The sequence below is a fragment of the Periophthalmus magnuspinnatus genome, chromosome 16 (assembly GCF_009829125.3).
Source record: "Periophthalmus magnuspinnatus isolate fPerMag1 chromosome 16, fPerMag1.2.pri, whole genome shotgun sequence".
NCBI lineage: Eukaryota > Metazoa > Chordata > Actinopteri > Gobiiformes > Gobiidae > Periophthalmus > Periophthalmus magnuspinnatus.
The window spans coordinates 30985416-31008079 of record NC_047141.1 but is presented as its reverse complement, the minus strand read 5'-3'; the positions used below and the strand labels follow the sequence as shown (position 1 = coordinate 31008079).

The 22664-nt window shown below is 38.7% G+C and overlaps 1 protein-coding gene across 1 annotated transcript in view; it reads right to left on the bottom strand.

Moving 5' to 3' along the window:
* The window catches only part of iffo1b (intermediate filament family orphan 1b), a 38738-nt gene that overhangs the window by 4857 nt on the left and 11217 nt on the right, over nt 1-22664 (bottom strand). The window contains exons 2-8 of the mRNA XM_033981772.2: nt 12172-12232; nt 9235-9330; nt 8000-8140; nt 6095-6276; nt 5401-5530; nt 1700-1789; nt 1061-1191 (exon numbers count right to left, since the gene is read on the bottom strand). Of these exons, the coding sequence (XP_033837663.1) occupies nt 1061-1191; nt 1700-1789; nt 5401-5530; nt 6095-6276; nt 8000-8140; nt 9235-9330; nt 12172-12232 (831 nt within the window). The remainder of the gene's footprint in view (nt 1-1060; nt 1192-1699; nt 1790-5400; nt 5531-6094; nt 6277-7999; nt 8141-9234; nt 9331-12171; nt 12233-22664) is intronic.

The following is a 22664-nucleotide window of genomic DNA, read 5'->3' as shown; positions in this document are numbered from 1 at the left end:
GGTCCAGAGGAGTCTCCCGTCGGTGTTGGTCCATCCTCTTACGGAGCAGCTGTTTAGTTTCTCCAGTGTAACGCTCACTCTTCACTGAATGGAGTGGACACATTACTTTGTTTATGGCTCGGAGTTTTGTCCTTAGGGTGAACCAATTTTTGCCTTAAAGTGTTTTTGACAGGAATCTCAAACTGTCTGAAGATTCTCTGAAAACAGTACGTACGTCTTCACACACGTCCTACAAGATTTGTCCAGTTGACAGATTTAACTTCGTTGTTTTCTGTCTGAAATATATGGATTTTTCTTCATTATTATGCATTTTTTTGGCTTATACTCCAGAAAATACGATGCATACAGTAATAAATACGCCTTTTTAAACCCCGAAAATTGTGTTAAAGCCACTTACGGTCACATTATTTAACATTACGTTTGCATTTGTATTATTACGATTATTTATTTTGTGGATTTTTGTTAATTTAGACATACATTTACTGTTGTCTTTTATTGATTTGTTCCTATTGATTTTATTTGCTTGTTTTATTTGATTTTATTGTTTTATTGGTCATTGTTTTATCGCTTTTATATACATATTTATTATTTTATTTTTGCCATTTGATTTTAGTTTAAATGTTGATTTACTTAATTAGTCGTTTTTATTTATAATGTATTTGTGCAGCACTTTGGAAACTGCATTTGTTTGTGAAATGTGCTGTATAAATAAAGTATTGTTAGTGAAAATATGAAAAAAGACGAGGAAGAAGAAAGTCCTGAGTTTCAAACAAAGACGGTGTAAAGAAGTGACTAAGTGTGTGTGACGTGTTACTGTTCACGTCTTAATTTAAGGACTAAATAGCGAAATAAAAACACGAGGATCACGTAGAGCGGGTTAATACGAACATTTAAGACCAAAAAGACGAGTCCGACAGCAGCAGGTACAGGGAGAGGGGACAGTTTTCTTAAGTAAAGTGAATTGGAGTTGATGGAGCCAGCAGCGCGCCCATGTTCACTTCCTGTTTAGCACGTTAGCTACGTCCATTTGTCCATACAGTCTGTGGTTTCAGATCGTCACCTGTCTCCGCTCTGAGTGATGAGTCTCCTGCAGGTCTCCATCTGCACGTCCAGGCCTCTCTTCATGGAGCACATCTCCATGTACTCGTGCAGGTGTCGGTTCATGTCGCTCTTCGCTGTGGCCAGTTCCAGCTACGCACAAGACGCAGTTTAACAGTGAGGAACAGGAACAGGTTGGGTTAAAGATACACTACAGAACTTTTATAATGGGGTTTCTGCAACTTGAGATGTTATAGCTTTGCCTGGAATGTTACACAATGTTATTCCACAACTTCTATTGGCCAAATTAGTTCTCGTCAGGTCCAGCTGAATCTATAGGTGTCATTTTCTCCGTTTTAGAACATTTTACAGCAAAAAATAATAATAATAATAAAAAAAAAAACACCCCAGTCGTTTTGTTGACATAGGCCGTCTATTTTTGTACCTTAACAATTTGATTTCTATAGTTATATTCATTTATATTTCTTAAAAAAACCTTGAAAAACAAATATTCTTACTTTGTGCAGTAGGGCTAAGTATTCGAAGTTTCTACAGTATTTCCAGCCAACTCTGCGTCTCCATTTCAAACATGTTCTTTATATAAATGTGAATATAAAACTACTATATATACAGTCTACAGAGGGAAAAAGCAGCGTCTGACCTCGATCTGGTCGATGGTCTCCTGGTACTCCTTCTCCCGAGACTTGAACAGACACTCGGTGTCATTAATCACCTTCTCCAGGCAGTCGTCCTGTAGGACACAGACACAACGGGGACACGTGTTATAAAAGGGACACAACGCAATTATTTCACATACACTGCTCGGCCAAAAAAGATGGTGACGCTGCAGTCGGTCCGGTCGAGGTTCAGCAGAATGAGGTCACCGGAATAAACTGAATGACCAGGTTATTACATCAGGGGATTTGTTCTTCCCTGATGACACGGACAGATTCTAAGACGACAATGACAGGATTCATCAGGATCAAAGTGTGAAAAGAGAGAGACAGGAGCATGAGACAGAGAGAGAGACAGAGAGAGAGACAGAAAGAGAGGGGGGCAAGAAGGGAGAGAAAGGGAGGCTGAGAGGGAGAAGGGAGAGAGAAAGAGAAGCAGAGAGAGAGGGAGAGGGGGGGAGAGAGAGCGAGAGAGAGAAAGCAGAGAGAGGGAGAAACAGAGGCAGAGAGAGATGCACAGAGAGAGAAAGAGAGACATGCACGGAGAGAGAGAGAAAGAGGGAGAGGAGAGGCAGAGAGAGAAAGAGAAGCAAAGAGAGGGAGAAGCAGAAAGAGAGAGACAGAGACAAACAGAGAGATGCACAGAGAGAGAGAGGGGGGAGGAAGAGAGAGAGGGAGACAGAGAGAGAGAAATAGAATCAGAGAGGGAGAGAGAGAGGGCGGCAGAGAGAGAAAGAGAGAGACAGAAATAAGACAGAAATAAATCTGTGACACTGCAGAAGTGAAATCAAAACAATGAAACAGCGAATGATCAAATCTAAAGGTGGAACAACCAAATATTAGAGTGTGACCTTTTTTTTTTTTTTTTTTTTTTTTTTGGCCAGGCAGTGTATTTAGGACTTTTATAATAGAAACATGAGCATTTTGAGTTAGTGTCCAAGTAACTCCCCTCACGAACCAATAAAGTTTATGTGTTTAACTCTATAAATAAAATATACATCATCAGCTCCAGTCAAATGAAGCTCAATGAGGTCAGAAGTCACAGGGGGGAATTTGGAGCCGACCAAAGAGCCAATCTGGCCCGTCCTGCTTAGCAACACTGTCAATCAAACCTGTTGCTAACGCTAGAGGGAGCGACCTCGGAGAAAGTAAGATTAAGATTAATGTTGTAAGGTATTTTCTGGCAGTGCAGCTCTTGATTTACTAACGCTAAGGTAAATAACACCAGAGAGAACGCACCAGAACTCATAAAGACGTGCAGACCGGCGTGGAGATGACGAGGACGCCGCGCAAACCAGACGAAGGACCCTCCTCACACACACACATAAATTGACGCTATAAAAAAGTCCTGAGATGTCAACACGCACATCTCAGGAATCTCTTTTATCCTTTCCATAGAGTCTGTTGCTTCATCGTTCACTTTACCTGTGTTGAACTCATTAAACCTTCTGACTTTACGCTTCAGTCTCTTGTTCCTCTTTGCTCAATATCTATATTTACAGACAAAATGGCGAGTCTGACAGCAGCAGTTACAGAAAAAGGAGCGATAGTTGGCCACGTCCCAAGACCCTGCGTTATCGTATCTACTTCTGTTTATTGCAGTGAGGCTCAAATACAGAGCGATATTTTCTTTTCTCCACCCTCTCCTCCTATTGGTCAGGGTTTGTCACGCTCTGAGTGAGTGACAGGTGAATTTAACCAATCAGAGAAGTGCGGACTGTCAGAAGAAACACAGCGTTTTAGGGTACGTTCGAAACTGAGACTAAACTGGAACTAAACCCAGAACTAAACCAGGACTTGACCAGAAACAAAGGCTCAACAAGACGCAATTCAGGACAAAAACAAGAGAAATGTGACCCTCAGTTAAACAAATCAATACAGGACAGGACAAGTGTTAGACTTTTCTTCTACTCTGATCAAAGGGGAACGCGCACAGGTAAATGTTTAATGTTGTGAATGTACAAATGTGTGTTTAGTCCTGGTTTGAGCCCAGTTTAGCCTGATGTAGATACAGTTTGTTCACTTATTTGTTCACTTAATCCAGGCTGAGTCTTAGTTGTTTTCTGGGTAAAGTCCCAGTTTAGTCCATAGTACCACACGGGATGCCAAAGTATTGAGAAAATTAGGTATAAAATAGATAAACAATAAGATAAAAAGAGCAGCATTTTAGGGTACGTTGGAAACTGAGACTAAACTGGAACGAAACCCAGAACTAAACCAGGACTTGACCAGAAAAGGACTGAAAACAAAGGCTCAACAAGACGCAATTCAGGACAAAAACAAGAGAAATGTGACCCTCAGTTAAACAAATCAATACAGTGATCCAAACGGTAAGATTTTTTGGTAATTTTTCCTATTTTCTGCACCTACACAATTTCAAATAAAGTGATATAATACAACACAGAACTGCTGAGAAACGCACTTAACATAAACACACACACTCAGGCTTCAAACAGCTGATGACCTAAAAATAACTGCAAACATTCTTGTAAACGAATCCGCTCGATACAGCCCTTCATAATGTATCTGGATGCGCTTGTGTCGTCCTGAAACAGCCCTGGACCAGGAGGGGGCGCTCAACATCAGTGCGCTGGCCTGGACTCTGGATCAGTTTACAGCAAAGAAGAGAGAAAACGTAAAAAAAACAAACAAAATCCTGTTAAAAAATCCTGTTACGCTTCTGCCCTACGTCACTTTTCTGGCTGCGGGTTCGTTCCCGTTTGTCTCGTGAAAATCTAACACCTTTGCTTGAAATGTTCCGCAGTATCGCATTATTATTTATCTCCACGGAGACCAGCGACAGACAGAAGTGTAGGAAAAACATCAGCGTCTCCACGGACACAGACAGGGGTGTAAATGGCCATCAGCTCCAGTGTCTCTGCTCTTGTACAGTTTGTGTTTCCGTGTTTCTTTCTCTTTGACATAAATGTTCCAGTGTGATTCTTTACAGAGAAATCGAGCCTGTACATCTCAGCTAACAGCAAACTAAATATCACATATCCAGATTCTGTTTCAAACGTGCCGGTTTCCTCTGAAGCTTCTCACGCGGAGCTTTTAATCGAACTTCAATGCTGCTTTATACAGAATGTGCACTCGTTTTACGTATAGTTGGTCTTTTTTTTTTTTTACTAAATTTGTTTAGAGCCACTGCACGTAAGTTTGGCCTCAAAGAAGAAGGAAATAGAGCCACTGCACGTAAGTTTGACCTCAAAGAAGAAGGAAATAGAGCCACTGCACGTAAGTTTGGCCTCAAAGAAGAAGGAAATAGAGCCACTGCACGTAAGTTTGGCCTCAAAGAAGAAGGAAATAGAGCCACTGCACGTAAGTTTGACCTCAAAGAAGAAGGAAATAGAGCCACTGCACGTAAGTTTGGCCTCAAAGAAGAAGGAAATAGAGCCACTGCACGTAAGTTTGGCCTCAAAGAAGAAGGAAATAGAGCCACTGCACGTAAGTTTGGCCTCAAAGAAGAAGGAAATAGAGCCACTGCACGTAAGTTTGGCCTCAAAGAAGAAGGAAATAGAGCCACTGCATGTAAGTTTGGTGACCTTCTTATAACGACTTATATTCAGGTGCGCTCAATTGTCCAAAAACTACAATGTTTTCTTGCATTGTGTTCCAGGTTAAAACAGTTTACACAGAAGAGCCTGTTCCAACGATCAGTCATAGGTAAATGCTGTGTGGTTGTTACCTCTCCTGGTGGATGATGGGCCGGATCCGGAGGCAGAGTGCATCCTGGGAAATCCTCCCAGAGCAGCAGAGTTTCCTCAGTTTCCTCCCAGGCCAAACTGTCGCAGTCGTCCTCAAACTCACACTCACGCCTGCAGCGCACAAGCAGATCTTATTATTTTAGTGTTACGACTCGAAAGTGGAACAAAACGTATTTAAAAAGGGCACAAGAGACAAAGATAAGGCTCAATGGGATTTATTACTGCTTTAACTTTCTGTTTTTTATCATTTTTTTAAAGGTCGTGCCCCAAAAAAACCCAAAATAACTCCTGGGCGAGAACAAAAACGACCAGGAGCAAACTATGAAAGGAATACTTTGCTAAACATATACAAAAAATGGGCAAAGAAATTCTAAATCAACTAATAACTAACTATAAATAACAAAAATATACAAGAAAAAATGGGATTAACTTCTATGAAACTGGGAAAAATACCAGAAAAATGTAGACAAGTAAAAAGGCAGGGAAAAAAATGCCTAAATCTAACACTTAGACTTATAATAATACAATATAATATAATCAAATCAGGCTGTTTAAAGCTACACTATGTAACTCTATATGTTTCTGTGTTGCGTTTATTCAATTCCATGTGTTTTTATCGCTAATAAAACTGTGTAATGTTGTGTAATCTCATCCGTTTGATTGACAGACACTCACAGCTGGTTGAGCATCCTCTGCATCTCCTCGTTGATCTGATTGGCCGACGACCCGCAGTGTGGCTCCTCCTCTTTAGCCACGCCCCCGTCGCTCTCCGAGGTGCTGACCGGTTCGTCGCACTCGCTCCCGTTGTACGACAGAGGAGTGGGTTTACGCCGAATGTTTAGCTGGTTGTTTGGGACCTAGAATAAATAAATGACAGTGAATTTATTAGAAAGAATCACTTATCGCAGTTCGTTTTGGTTTAAATTGAGCCCATTTTTGTCCTGATGTGGGTTTGGTTTGGATTTAAACCTGGATTAGTCCTGATTTTAATATTGTGAATGTACAAATGTGTGTTTAGTCCTGGTTTGAGCCCAGTTTAGCCTGATGTAGATACAGTTTGTTCACTTATTTGTTCACTTAATCCAGGTCGAATCTTGGTTGTTTTCTGGGTAAAGTTCCAGTTTAGTCCATAGTACCACACTGGATGCCAAAGTATTGAGAAAATTAGGTATAAAATGCATAAATAATAAGATAAAAAGAGCTTAAAAACATATAATCAAATAAATAATAGTGTAAATTATCATGTGTAAGGTCTAATTCAATGTCAGCGGTTTGATCGCCGTTGGAAAAAAAACAAAAAAACAAACAGTTCTTGAGTCTGTTTGTCCTGCATTTCACACTTTCACACTTCTGTACTGACAAACGCTTCACTACTGCAACCTTTTGTCCGGTTACAGATTTACTTTTTTCTTTTACTCTGGATCAGACCTGCACGACTGAGGGACACACACACACATCCTCCAGTTTAGTCATTGCGTTATGTGCACACGGCCTTAAATTCAGAATTACTTTTGATTAATTATGAATGACTAAGTAGTGCAATTAATGTAGACGCCTGCATTTGACTCATCCTTAAAACCCTTTACGGACTGAGCACATTATAGATTTTCTTTTTTTAGCCATAAAATCATGTTAAAGGAAGTATCAGCATGTACGTTTACCTTTTTCACACAACTACCTCTATTTTACACATCTATCCATCCTTAGTTTTCCTTTGATGCATTGAAAAACTGACTGGAAGAATTGCGCCTTCACCTGCGCTCTGATTGGTCGTCTTCGAGGGAAACATAAGCACATTACTGTAACTATAGTGATTTTTTTTTTTTTTTTTTCCATCTGATCCATCTGCAAGAATTTTAACTGATGTAGATATTACTCTCTATGTTGTTGTTTTTTTAATGTATTTATTTTATTTACTTATTTATTTATATATGTATTTATTTATTTGTATATTTATGTATTCATTTATTTATGTATGTATGTATGTATTTATGTATGTATTTATTTATTTGTGTAATTTATTCATTTATTTATTTATGTATGTATTTATTTGTGTAATTATTTATTTATTTATTCATTTATTTATGTATGTATTTATTTATTTGTGTAATTGTTTATTTATTTATTCGTTTTATTTATTTGTGTAATTATTTATTTATTCATTAATTTAATTTATTTATTTATTCATTCATTCATTCATTTATTTTATTTTATTTACAAACAATAAAAAAACATTAGACATTTTGATTTGAGGGAAAAAGGAAGAACATAAATCAGGTTTTAAGGGGGCGACGAGACATAAGAATGGCATCTGTTCTTATATATTATATATAGTGTATGGGTAAGTAAGTAATAAAACAGAAAAGGAAATAAGAAAAAAAAAATCTTATATTAATCCCTATGTTTACATACAAACCAAAATCTGATTATTATTTTATTTCTGCATCATCCAAACTGCATAATCTGATGTTGACGCTCAGAGGGACCATGATCAGACACAAATCCGATTACTCTCATCAGATTTTGTTCTGTACATGTGTCTTTAATCAGATAATCCTCAGGTTTCGTGTGCAGTGATACCTGGTACATCTGGATGACGTCCTCACAGTTCCTCTGCTGGGCCACGTCACACAGGCGGGTGGTGATCTCGATGCGGCGGCAGATGTCCATGTCCACCTTCATCGCCTTCTCCTGGATCTTACTGTCCAGATCTGACAGGTTCTGAGGACAAAAAGGACAAAGTAAAGAGCATTTATACCAGGGATAGAAGGTTATATAAAGGGAACACTTCTAAAAACGTTGGAAAAATCAAAGGTAAACTGTCAAATCCAGACGTAAAGAGATTTATGCATCTTATCCGTTTGTCTCCAGTAGATTAAACGACTGCAACGTCCTGTTCACCTCTTCAAACGAGTTTTAACACAGAACATCCAGGAATAAACCAGGACTAAACCAGGACTAAACCAGGACTAAACCAGGGCTAAACCAGGACTAAACCAGGGCTAAACCAGGGCTAAACCAGGGCTAAACCAGGGCTAAACCAGGGCTAAACCGGGACTAAACCGGGACTAAACCAGGACTAAACCAGGATCAAATCAGGACCAAACCAGGACTAAACCAGGACTAAACCAGGGCTAAACTAGGACTAAACCAGGACTAAACCAGGACTAAACCAGGACTAAACCAAGACTAAACCAGGACTAAACCAGGACTAAACCAGGACTAAACCAAGACTAAACCAAGACTAAACCAAGACTAAACCAAGACTAAACCAGGGCTAAACCAGGGCTAAACCAGGGCTAAACCAGGGCTAAACCAAGACTAAACCAGGACTAAACTAGGACTAAACCAGGACTAAACCAGGACTAAACTAGGACTAAACCAGGACTAAACCAGGGCTAAACCAGGGCTAAACCAGGACTAAACCAGGACTAAACCAGGACTAAACATGTTGAATCAGTGTTTCAGTTTTGTTGATGTGACTCAGGCCTCGACTTTGACAAAGTTTAAATCCAGACTCAAACTGTTCTGCTGTGACTGAAAGGGGTTTATTCTGCACTTTTCTCTTTTAATGTTCCATTCATGTTTATTTGAAAAAGAAATTATGGTAAGTAAAAAGAGCCGAGTCAAAGTATTAACAAAAGATGAACAGATCCCTCCTAACAGATTAAACCACATCATTTAACCCTTAACTGGAACAATGCCAGTCTTTTGATTCTTTTATACAGAGGATGTGGGTCCAGTGAAAACACAACAGCCTCATTGTCCTGTACGATTATGAGCTTATGTAACTGAGAGTGTCTGAATGAACTCACGTTACTCATGAGGCCTTTGAACAGGACCAGCTCTGCCTTCAGCTGCTGCACTCGAAGAGCCAGCTCATCCTGACAGCCCTCGCTCTCCTGCAAGTCCTGGAAACAACACAGATTAAGCCCTGTAAATACAAGAAATCAAGTCCTGAAAACACATGAAATCAAAGCCTTAAAACTACAAATCAAGTCCGGAAAACGACTGAAATCAAGGCCTGTAAATACAAGAAATCAAGTCCTGAAAACACAGGAAATCACGTCCTGGAAACACAAGAAATGAAGTCCTGAAAACACATGAAATCAAAGCCTTAAAACTACAAATCAAGTCTGGAAAACAACAAAAATCAAGGCCTGCAAATACAAGAAATCACGTCCTGGAAACACAAGAAATTAAGTCCTGAAAGCACAAAACAATAAAGTCCTGAAAATACAAGAATTCAAGTCCTGAAAATACAAGTAATCAAGTCCTTAAAACAACAGAAATTAAGACCTGAAAACACATGAAATCAAAGCATTAAAACTACAGATCAAGTCCGGAAAACAACAGAAATCAAGGCCTGCAAATACAAGAAATTAAGTCCTGAAAACACAAAACAATAAAGTCCTGAAAATAATTAAATCAAGTCCTGAAAACAAAAAATAATCAAGTCCTGAAAACAAAAAATAATCAAGTCCTGGAAACACAAGAAATTAAGTCCTGAAAAGAACAGGAATCAAGTCGTGGAAATACAAAAGTTCTAGTCCTGAAAACAAACTAAATCAAGTCCTGAAACAACAAGAAATCAAGTCTTGGAAACAGAAGAATTCAAGTCCTGGAAATACAAAATAATCACAGTCCAATGAGGTTCATCTGGTTTTCCATAAATTTATTTCAATAGACTGTGTCATTTCTCATAGCAGTTCATTTTCAGTTTCATGTTTTAATTGTTGAAAAATGTCTGTGTGACATTTCTGAACCTGAATGTGACGGGGAGTTTGAATTTGATGAGGCTTTTGCTGCAGCGAAAAACAAGAAACCCAGCCCCGCGTCGATGCTTCGTGCGTCTAATGGAGCTCACATAGACGTGGATTAAACCAGGAAACACTTTGAAAACCACTGAGTCCAACAGAAACCGTCAATCGTCTTTGCAAAACATTTTTTAAACCCGTGCTCGATTCATTCTCTGCACTGAAAGCGATTAGAGTTTGATCGTTGGCCGCCGTTAGCGTTGATTTACTCATTATTAATTATTTACGTGTTGCGATCCTGGTCAAGCGAGCGCTCCGGGGCGTGCGGTCTCTGGTTTGAGAGGAGGGCGTCGCTAAATGGGTCACAGCGCAGCACTTTACGGGTAGATGTGAGTAACACAGGAAGCGGCAGGGGCACGAGACGCCACAGCGAGCGCGATAAAGCCGCACGTGTGAGCAGAAAGTGAACAGTACTGCAGTTATATCAGAAAACACGAAGCTAGTGAGTATTTCCCACAGTGGAAATATGTAGATTGGTACAAATGAGTTTAATTCAAAATGTGTTTCTTGATTTGAATAAAAAAAACATTGTTAAATCTGTTTGTGTTTATATAAGTGGTTGTTGTGACTTTAGTAGTACATTATACTCATATAAAATGCACAAAAATGTTACGTTTGTGATATTTAAAATTAAGTTTGTGAGATATAAAAATGTGTCAGGAGTTTAAGACCTGAGACAGAAGGGAATCAGAGCCAGTGATGGAACGTAACAAAGTAAAAGTACTAAAGTGCTATACTCAAGGACAATTTTTAGGTATTTGTACTTTATTTTAGTACATTTTACAGTGGATACTTTTTACTTTTATTTTAGTACATTTGAGAGCAGTATCTGTACTTTCTACTCCACTACATGTTTGAACAGGACTGAAAAATTATTATTATTTTATTTTATTTCTTTTTATTTTATTGTATTTTTTTTATTTTATATTTTTATTATTTATTATTATTTTATTTTTATTTTTTTTACAATTTTTTTTGTTTGAGCAAAATAAAAATATACAAATAAAACGTGTTTGATCAGGACTGAAAAAGAAACGTTATTATTATTATTATTATTATTATTATTCTTTTTATTTATTTATTTTATTTATTTTTTTACATGTTTATAGTTTGAGCAAATAAAAATATACAAATTAAAACAGGAAAGAAAAAAAACTATTGATTTAATTGTTTCTATTGAAATTCAGCAGAAAATCACTACATCTGACGACATAACAGATCAAAATATGCACAAATACTTTTACTTTTTACTCTTACAGCACATTTTTTAAAAGTACTTTAATAAGTACTTTTCTCATGTGATGTTTTTACTTTTACTTAAGTAAAAGTGCAGATACTGGAGCAAAAAATACTCAACAAATCTGAGTTCTTCTTCCACCAAACTTCAACTTTTAGTAAAAATTCCACATAAACTTTTATAAATGAGACCTTTGAGATAACATTTTCTTCCATTTTTCTCTTATTATTATTTATTTTACCTTTATTCAACCAGGACTTACTTATTTAAATGTACTTGAAACCATTCGCACAGACGCAACAAACAAACATAAATCTCTTTATCGATTTCTTTTGCAGCGAACTGTGGTTTTCAGATTCTTGACTGTGATGACATCTTACTCCCAGAGGGGGGCGCAAGAGACACTTTTCCTATAGATTACATTGTACTTTGCCATGAAATATCAAAAGGTAAATGCACAAACGTTGAACCTGATCATTTCTATTCCTGAATTGACCCAGAACTCAGTGTATCTCAAATAAAATCAACTGAAATCTGCATTTTAACGATATTTATTTTATCTGAACTTCATCTGTGTTAAATATTATTGGTCGGGAGAACGTGGTGATGTCATCCGAAGCAGAGCAGGTCTTTATGGTTTATGATAAGCCGGGGGTCAGAGATCAGAGGTCAGACTGTAAATATAACTGTAACTTTACCTCCTGAAGCTCTGAGATCTTCTGCTGCAGGTCCATCCTCACGGTGCTCTCCTCCTCCCACCTGCACACACACAAACACACACAAACACACACACACACGGTCAGTCTGGATCGTAGACTCTGCGTGACGTCACCCGCAGCGTTCAGCTTCAGTCGAATGAAGCTCGTCGACGCTAGAACGGTTAAAAGCGGTGAATCTGGAGCTGAATGCCTTAGTACGAATTCTGACGTGAGTATCATAGCAACCAAAGAGCCAATCAGGAGCCAATCTGAGCAGCGCTGTCAATCAAAACTGCTATTATTTTGTCATGAAACTTCAATTCTGCTCTATTTAAAGGTCCTAAATGACACAAAATTGACTCTTGTGAGCGTTAAGTCACGTTCTAACGCTGTTTCCTCGTTAAAAACAGACCTGGAGTTGAGTTTTGCCTCATTCACACATGTTTTAGTAACACTTTAGAGTTTTTTTTGAAGATGTTACAGACTAACAATAAACGCTCTGTTCCACCTTGTGATGTCATCAAGTGGTAGTTTTCAAATTAACATCTACGTTTTTACTTTTAGTTCAGTCGAGATCGGCAATTCCGGCGCTGAAACTAACCAAATGATTCCAGAAATGAAGGCGCGTGGAGTTGAAAAACACAGCGGGGCACTTCCTGTATCGCCACACGATGACATCACAAGGTGGAACGGAGTGTTTTCAGTTTGAGAGAAGAAAAACTCAGCCGAAATCTGCAGGTTTTGAGTGTTAAACATGTGCGAATGAAACAAAAAAACACAACTCCAGGTCTGTTTGTGACGAGGAAACAACATTAGAACAGATGAGAAAATGCGTTTTTACAATTATTATCTTGTCCTACTCGTGTATTTTTTTTGTTTTATTGTTTTAAATGTGAATAACGTGGGTCTAATCTGCTTCTGTAAATCAAATCCACGCTTTCGTTGCCCAGCTCTCTCTGTTTTTTCACACAGGAGCGTCCCGGTTGCTGCAGAGGCTCGACTCTTTACACAAATGCCGTTTAAGATGGAGCGGGCGGTCGGACGTCGCCCCCTGTGGGAATTTTAAATCCGAGAGGCCCTGAGTCATGAGATCAGACTTGTCGTTGACAGGGAGGGCGATGTTCGATGAGTAAGGTGAGCGCCGGAGCCAAGAAACACACTGCGAAAAAACGTATACCTGACCTTGACGAAAAGGACGCACTTAACCGGATTTAAACAGGAGGATGTATCGGTACGAGAGGATACGTCTGACAGTTTCCAAGAGAGTTTAGCTCCAACGACGGATTTTAAACTGTTAATAAGCGCGATGTTTGGAATTATAGATTCAAAAAAAGGGCAGAAACACGTCTTTTTAATCCCTCAGTCGTCGTCCAGGTCTGATCCACAGCAAAAAATGAAATCAAATCTGTCAAATGGACAAAAAAACACAAAAAAACACACAAAAAAAACGTTGTAGGGGTGAAGATGTTTTGCTGTTTCAGTTCTGGTCAGATTCCTGCTGGACACTGCCTTTTATCTGTCTGAAGGAGGCGCTAACGACACTGAAACTGTAAACGCCGATTGTCTCCAGTTTCAGCCTCAACGACGCTAAACAGACGGAGTTTAAGAAGCGATTTTTGTTCGGAAAGACAATCCTTAGTCTCAGACATAATATCTGACGGATCTACAACTCTATCCTCAGACCCAAAACAAACAGGAAACAAAGAGAACAATAGACGGTCATTACAGATTCGTTACAGGGTCGTTGAGGCTGAAACTGGAGACGAAAAGCTGTTTACAGTTTCAGTGTCGTTAGCGCCTCCTTCACACAGATACAGAGTGGCTCAAAAGTCACTGACATTTGAAAAAAACGCATAACTCTTTTATTTCTAACTCTTTTTCTTTGATTTTTCCAGAGCGTTTAGAACGACTCTTCCCACATTAATCTGAGCAAATCCATCACCGAGGAACAAACCCTCATCGTACAGTGGTACTTTGAGTCACATGGGTCAAATACTGCGTTTAATCCCAGAGATGCCCCGAGCGTAAACGCCATTAAAGGAATAATAAGTGTTTTTCAAAGACAGGGGGCAGTGTGTGATCTCCACAGACCTGACTCGTCCTGATTTCTTCCTGTGGGTCGATCTTAAAGAAAAGGTGTTTGTGAATAAACCTCAGATGACTTAATAAACGATTTAAAACGTAATATCGAGGATCAAATACGCCCAGAAATGCTTTAAATGCGACGCAAAGTGTGTTGGATCGGGCTGTTCAGGGACAAACCGAACATTTTTACTTCAAAAAACAATCAACAACAAATAAGTCCATAAAAACATCAATACCAAGTGCAGGTGTGTGTGTAAAAGTTTGTTATCAGATTATTAAATTGTAATTGTGTCACCAACGTGTCCAGTTTTGCTTTTCCTTGCAGCGTATTCCATTTTTGTGAAGCAAAACAGCTAAAAGCCTCTTTCCCGTCTCAGTTCTGGCTCGTCCTTACCCTTATGCGTCATGTGATCTGGGGTTAAATGTTCCGGTATCAATAATTAACCCTTTAAGGACTGAGCACACTATGGGCCAGTATAGGTCACCTAGACTTTTATATTTTTGTTAGCCATAAAAATCATATTAAAGGAAGTATCAGAATTTAGTGCATTTTTTTACACATCTACTTCTATTTTACACTTTCATCCGTATTTTTTCTTTTACGCATCGAATAAATGACTGGGAAAATCCCCGCAGCACCCGCGCTCTCATTCGTCACCTTCGCGGAGCAACAGAGGCAGATTACCGTAACTGACGGAAAAATGTTTAAATAGCCCCGTGCCTCCGCTTTGAGACGCTGTTTGAATTTACACGAGAGCACGACTGGTTGCGGAGTTACGCTGCTGGAAAGTCCACATCCGCGCGCTATCACCGACGATAGGATCCGACGCTAAAGGGTTAACAAGCAGGTGAGGTATTCTGGCAGTTTTTGAAGTAATCCCTTATAGATAAACTTAATGCAGTGCTGTTCTCTTCTAACAGACAGTGATGGCCAACCTACTTTTTCATAGAGCCACAGTGATGAGTTTCAAATCCATCACCTGTAACAAAGCGAAGGGAGGAGTGAAATAGTGGATCCAACGGTTTCAAAGCAGAGGTTGAATTCTGCATAAACACCACATCCCCATAATCCAGTACAGATTAGTGGACAAACGCTGTGTTCTATGCCGAGTTTTAGCTTCACGTGGATCAAATTTAGCTGAAAACTGCCTCGACGTGCAGTATATACATAAAATCGTTAAAAATTATGTCATTATTACGATGTCAAACTGGACAAATCACGTTTTTCTTTTGATATTTCTTCTAATAAATCTGAATTTTTTTTCATCTGTCACTACCGAGAACCTCAACGATCCACAGAAATTCTGGAAAGTAATCAAGTCTCTTTCTGCCAATAAAATAACTCAAGCTCTTTCTAAATTCATTGTAAAAGATTTAGTCTCGATTTATGATAAAACTGAAATTTTGAGTCGCTTTAATGAGCTTTTTTTTATTTTTTTATCAGCAGGTTCCTTGTTTGACTCTGCAGGAACTTCTTTAACAAACTCTTGCCCAGAATTTCCTACGTTTTCTGGAAACCGTTTTAACTTTGTACCTTTTATTGTTCATGAAGTTTAATCTCAATGGGACCTTCCTGTTTAAATAAAAGTTAAATAAAAATAAAAAAAAACATCCACAAATCTTGAGTTTTATCGTTTTTTTTAGGGGCTTTGCAAATAAACTCACCACATTAACCTTGTGTCTTAAAGTCCTTTCAACTCACAATAATTAATAAAAAATAACGTGACCTATAGTTCAGTTGCGTTAACAGAAAAAACACAGAACGTAAATCTGGTTTTATTCAAATATGTCCAGAAATATTCACCATAAAAAACAAAAGTCCGACAGTTAAAAGATAAAAGCTGTTACATAATTCTGACTTGTCCTTTAGCTCAATGATAAACTATTCATACGTTTCAGCTTCCTGCTTCATACAGTATGCGACATTTTGAGGACTTTCTCTCGTTCAAAAGGTTTAAATGGTTAGTTACTACGGCAACGGTCATTCTTAAAGGTCCTATATGACACAAAACTGACTCTTGTGAGCGTTAAAAAAAATGTTAGCGACTCAAAAACAGACCTGGAGTTGTGTTTTGTTTCATTCACACATGTCTGAGTGACGCTTTATTATTAGTCCGTAACAACTACCACTTGATGACATCACAAGGTGGAACGTCGCATTTTGAGCTGCATTTAACATTTTGTTCTGTAGAAATGGGTGATTCCAGGAGCTGAAACGATCCAAACGATTCTAAAAATGAAGGTGTGTGGAGTTTAAAAACACAGCGGAGCACTTCCTGTTTCACCACATGATGACATCACAAGGTGGAACGGAGCGTTTTCAGTTTGAGAGAAGAATTCAAAGCCTAAATCTGCAGGTTTTGTGTGTTACTGCTTTGCCTGAAATGTCCCACTGTACGACTTTAAACATACCTATCTCCAAGTGATGCTCAAGTTAAGTCACAGGTCAGATCTGCGGAGAGGCGATCCCGCTCACAGACAGAATACGCGTCTTTCTAGGTATTTTCTTTTTTAGCAACGAACACCGGTAAACCGAGCTGAATAAACACAGCGTGGATCAGTTTAATGCCATACTGTGGGACATTCAGACGAGCAGGACGTGACGACGGGTAAATACGCAAAGTTTGTGCGTTAAACGTGTGCGAAAGAAGAAAAAAAAAACACAACTCCAGGTCTGTTTGTGACGAGGAAACGACATTAGAACAGATCAGAAAACAGTGTAACGTGAGCGCTTTAAACTCATGGATCATGGAGTTAGGAATATTATGAATTTCTAAGTTTCAAATTCATGTCGTCTTAAAGCGCCAGAGTCAGCCCCGCCCACTTTGTCCTTTGTGCTGCTGTGATATTGCACCATGACTGATCGATGTTACCCGTTCATCGCGGGGGTCACGTTCTAAAAATAACCCACAATCGGCGAAATCAGAGAAGTATCAGCTTTATTTTTTACATTATTCTCTATGTTTTTGTCTGTAAAACCCCTCACCACACACTTTATACACTTTTCTCACACATGCGTTAACTTTTCTCTCTCGTTTAAACTCTCTCAAAGTTCAAACCTTCGTAGGCGTCTTTGTCGGTGCAGAACCTTTCATCGACGTTGTGGGTTTTGTCGGGGAGAAAACAAATCGCAAACGTACAGCACTTCAGAGTCACACTGAGATCCAACGTTTATGTAAATTTGTCTGGACACATTCTGTACTGGACAGGAGACACGGCACGGAGGAGACTGATGGACAATGGTCTACAGTCCAACAGCCAATCAGGACACAGAACACAATGGTCTACAGCCCAACAGCCAATCAGGACGCAGAACACAATGGTCTACAGTCCAACAGCCAATCAGGACGCAGGACACAATGGTCTACAGTCCAACAGCCAATCAGGACGCAGAACACAATGGTCTACAGTGTATAATGTCGTTTCCTCGTCACAAACAGACCTGGAGTTGTGTTTTTTTGTTTCATTCGCACATGTTTAACACACAAACCCTGCATGTTTACTCCTCTGATTTCTTCTCTCTTACAGAAAACGCTCTGTTCCACCTTGTGATGTCATCATGTGGTGATACAGGAAGTGCTCCGCTGTGTTTTTAAACTCCACACACCTTCATTTTTAGAATCATTTGGATCATTTCAGCGTCTGGAATTGCCAATTTTTACTGAACTAAAGGTAAAAACGCAGCTGTTAACTTGAAAAAACTACCACTTGATGACATCACGAGGAGGAACGGAGCATTTTGAGCTTTGGAGATGTGACAAACTAGTAATTAAGTGTTACTCAAACATGTGTGAATGAAACAAAACACAACTCCAGGTTTGTTTTTGATTATAACACGTCTTAAACCTCACAAGAGTCAATTTTACATAATATTGGACCTTTGAGTGTTTTAATCACTCTTGAAAACGCGCCATGACCGAGAATCGAGCGTCGTTTTCCCATGATTCTTTGCAGCAACGTGTTTGATTGGATGTATTAGCTGACACACAACAAAACATTAAGTCAAATTATAGATTATAACTTACAAATCTCACGTTTTGTGTTTTAATTCAGCAGTTTTTTACGACACAACGCCCGAATGTATGCGTGCGTTTGCTGGCCCCTCCCCTCTGTGCGCTGACGGTTTGTGTGTGGTGCATTGCAGGGGCAGAGCGGTTGTGCGTGCGGAGGGGCGTGTGAGCCGAGGAGGAAGTGCAAACTCGCGGAAAAAAAATCTCAGACAAAACGAGAGACGAGGAGAGGGCAGGAGTCGAGGGAGGAACAGAGATGTGCGACGCGAAAGATGAAAAACGAGCGGGATTAGACAGAAGTGATGACATTTACAGCAGAGTGTATGTTTATGACACGCTGCAGATGTTTGACGAGTGTAGATTTGGCTCAAAGAGTAAGTTTTATGTGTGTATATGATGTATATTTCATTTTAATAAAAGGTAGTAAACATGATTTTATATTTAAAGCGCCCATTTAACCCCGTTTTCTCTATTCTAATGTCATTTCCTCGTCAAAAACAGACCTGGAGTTGTGTTTTTTTTGTTTCTTTCTCACACATTTAACGCACAAACTTTGCGTATTTACCCATCGTCACGTCCTGCTTGTCTGAATGTCCCACAGTATAGCATTAAACTGATCCACGTTGCGTTTATTCAGCTCAGTTTACTCGTGTTTGTTGCTAAAAGAAATACTCTGAAAGACGCGCATTCTGTCTGTGAGCGGGATCGCCTCTCCGCAGATCTGACCCATAACTTAACTGGAGCGTCACGTGGAGATAGATTCGTTTAAAGCTGTGCAGTGGGGCATTTTAGGCGAAGCGGTAACACACAAATCCTGCATGTTTAGGTTGAGTTCTGCACGTCTCTAACGGAAAACGCTCTGTTCCACCTTGTGATGTCATCGTGTGGTGATACAGGAAGTGCTCCACTGTGTTTTTAAACTCCACACACCTTCATTTCTAGAATCATTTGGATCATTTCAGTCCTGGAATTGACAAAACTCAACTGAACTAAAGGTAAAAGGAGCTCTGTTAAACTTGAAAACTACCACTTGATGACATCACAAGGTGGAACAGAGCGTTTTGAGCTTTGGAGATGTCACAGACTAATAATAAAGTGTTACTCAAACGTGTGAAAATGAAGGAAAACACAACTCCAGGTCCGTTTTTGAGGAGGAAACAGCATTAGAACATGACTTAACGCTCACATTTTATCACTTTAAAGACACTTGAGCCGTAGTTTGACGAGTTTAGCTCATACATCATGTCCGGGGCCGTATAAATTTCGTTAGTAAATCAAGCCTAACCCGTCACGCGCTCCTTAAACCTGCACTTACTTACTCATTTCAGTAAAACGTGGTAAAACATTTTATATTTCAAGTTTCACTATGTAACTTTTGTGGTTTGGGGTCTGCCTGTCCTTCATTTATTCAACTACAGATGCTTTTATTACCAAAAACCTTTAAAAAAACATCTATTCTTACTGTGTGTGGGGGTCACCTCTCCACAGATCTGACCTGTAACTTAGCCTGCTGTATCCCGTTTGTCTCCACGGGGATGGGTAAGTGTAACGTCATGCTGCAGAACATTTGTTTTTAGGGAACGCAGTACTATTTTCATGGTGATAAGCAGGTAAAAGGTTAAAGTGTAAGACGATTTAAGACTGTAGAGCACATGTGTCAAACTCAAGGCCCCGGGGCCAAATGCAGCCCGCCATGTCATTTTATGTGGCCGCGACGAGGTAAATTTAAATGTATGACTGTCTTAAAATGTCAGTTTATCAGGAGTTATGCAGTTACACAGACATTTTTTTTTATATCTTTGCGTTTTGCTGATTTGCGTTTTTTGGTGAAATTGAGTTTGACACCATCAAATTGTCAAACTCTACGGCAGCGAAGTTTGTAGTTTTACTTCCTGGTTGGACGTTGAGGTAACATGTGTTAAGGTAATTTTAAGTCTGTTACCGTTAGCAACCACACTGTAAACAAGGGTCAAGACGTCAAATTCTGTCAGAAAATACCGTATTTTCCGGACTATAAATCACATTTTTTTCATAGTTTGGCCAGAGGTGCGACTGATATTTCACATATAAATCACATCTGAGTATGTTTTTTTCTTCATTATTATGCAGTTTTTGGCCGGTGCGACTTATACTCCAAAAAATACGGTAGTTATAATAAGATGGACGGGAAAAAATATTACAACCGTCTGTCCAATGCAAAGGGTTTTTTTACTTCAAGAAATAGTAAAATAAATAAATAAATAAAAGAAAAAAAGAAAAATAAAGAAAAAAAAATCAATTAAAATAATAAAAAAATAAAATAAATAAATAAAATAATAAAAAAATAAAAAAAATAAAAATTCTGCCAACTAGAAATGGACCAATATATAGACCCATATGCCAGGCCGATATTTGGACTATTTAGTGTATGGAATATCGGCCTTAATTTTCCAGCACAGGTCGATATTTTGTTTTTGGTCGATCTGCGGCCTAAAAAAATAATACAAAGACACAGCTGCACAGGTCTCTTAAAGGTTTGTGGTTTAAAAAGAGCTTGTGGTGAGTTTGGAGTAAATTTAAATGGAATCATTTGGGGAAAATTATCAAAACTGGATGAAAATATTGGCCCAGAACAAACAATCAGTAACAATCAGTATCGGTATTTGTCATGAAAATAAATAAATAAATACAAATATTGCTCGATCTTTCCTGTCTGCACAAAAGATTTTATTCTACTTTGACTCTGGATCATTTCTGTTCGACTGAGCGCAGAAAGTGGAAAATCTAGACCAACAAAATAAACATAAACCAGTCAAAACTACTCAAAGAAACGATGATTCTGAATTGAAGTATTTTCAGTAAATCCCCGTCCTGTTCAGCAGTGACACACGGAGTAACGACGGTGAACTGACTCAGACCCACGGCCCTGAAGAGTAAACACGAGCGGGACTGTGTTCAGCCTTTTGTCCTGAGTAAGTTATGGTCGTGTGAAAGTACACAGCCAGTTTCACTCACAGAGGAGGGTTTGGCGACTATTGTGTGGAGTTTAGACGCTCTGATCACACACAATCGCACGGAATTACATGAGAAAGAAGTGAAACATGTTATACGCTACACAAAAACACACACACGGAGCTACAGGAAGTACACGTCCTTCGTTTGAACCTCTACGTGCAGGTCAGAAAGTCAAAGAGATGCAAACAAAGAGAACGTTTCCTCAGCATTAGCGCTAAAACTTTGTATAATTCCTCAGAACAGCAGCTAAAAAAAAACAACAATTCATGAGTTATCACGTCTCTATATTTGCCAGACTGTAGTGAAGCACAAAATGTCCTGTTCCCTAAAGCCGCAGTACGGAACTTTAAGATAAAAAATAGACAAAATAGAAGCGTATTTTTATTGCACTGGAAAAAAAACGTTTGTCTAATGTAAATGTTTGGCTGTAATCTCCACCCGTGTCGCATAAAACGTGTCTAATTCAATGGATAGAAGTATAATTTTAACTTATTTCCGTGGAATCGTGCAGGTAACGTGATGCTGAAAGTTACGTAGTGTTGCTTTTATTTATTTAATTTTTTTTTTTATTGATTGAAAGTGGATTGATCGAGAGCTACGTAGCGTTGCTTTTTTGTTTTTTTATATATTTTTCATTGATTCTGCAGTACAAAATATACAAACAGTGTACAATTGACACACATCCAATTTTTTTTTTTTTAATAAAGAAAATAAGATTAACAATAACACATCTGAGCAGCAGAACCAAAAATAAAAAAGGGGGAACAATGACATTTAAATAAAATCCGATCTTAGCAGTTTTACAAAATCCAGCCAGAAAATCTCTCCATTTCTTCTCAAATTTCTCCGTTTCTAATCTTAAAGTGCAAGTTAATTTCTCCATAACATAAATATCGTGCGTCACATCGACACAGTTTTCCATTTTTGGCGCCTCTGCCCCTTAAATATTTCCGAGCAAAACCTAAACATGATCCTAAACATTCTGATATTCAAGGTCTTTTTCAAATTAGCATTGAGTTTTATCTACACGTTTCTTTAAATCTGCCCAGTATTTCTACTCTAAACATGATTTATTCACGTAGTGTCGCTTTAAGACTCGGTAAAGCTGAGTCAGTTCTGTCGCCACATCTGCCCTGGGACAGACTGATAGAAACAAGCCTGAAAATGCACGTCTATGGCGTCTCTGTCCACAACCAACAACACAAAACACAGCAAAATAACGACAAGTCAAGCGAAGAGGAAGATTATTAAGTCAAACTACTGTCCAGACTCCACTTCGTCTTATTCTATTATATTATTCTGTACTTAGTTAGTAGTAGTAAAGTACTGCACTTAATTACACCGTGGATACTATTTACTTTCTACTTTTCGCTACATTTTTGACCAGGATTTAAAAAGCAAAAG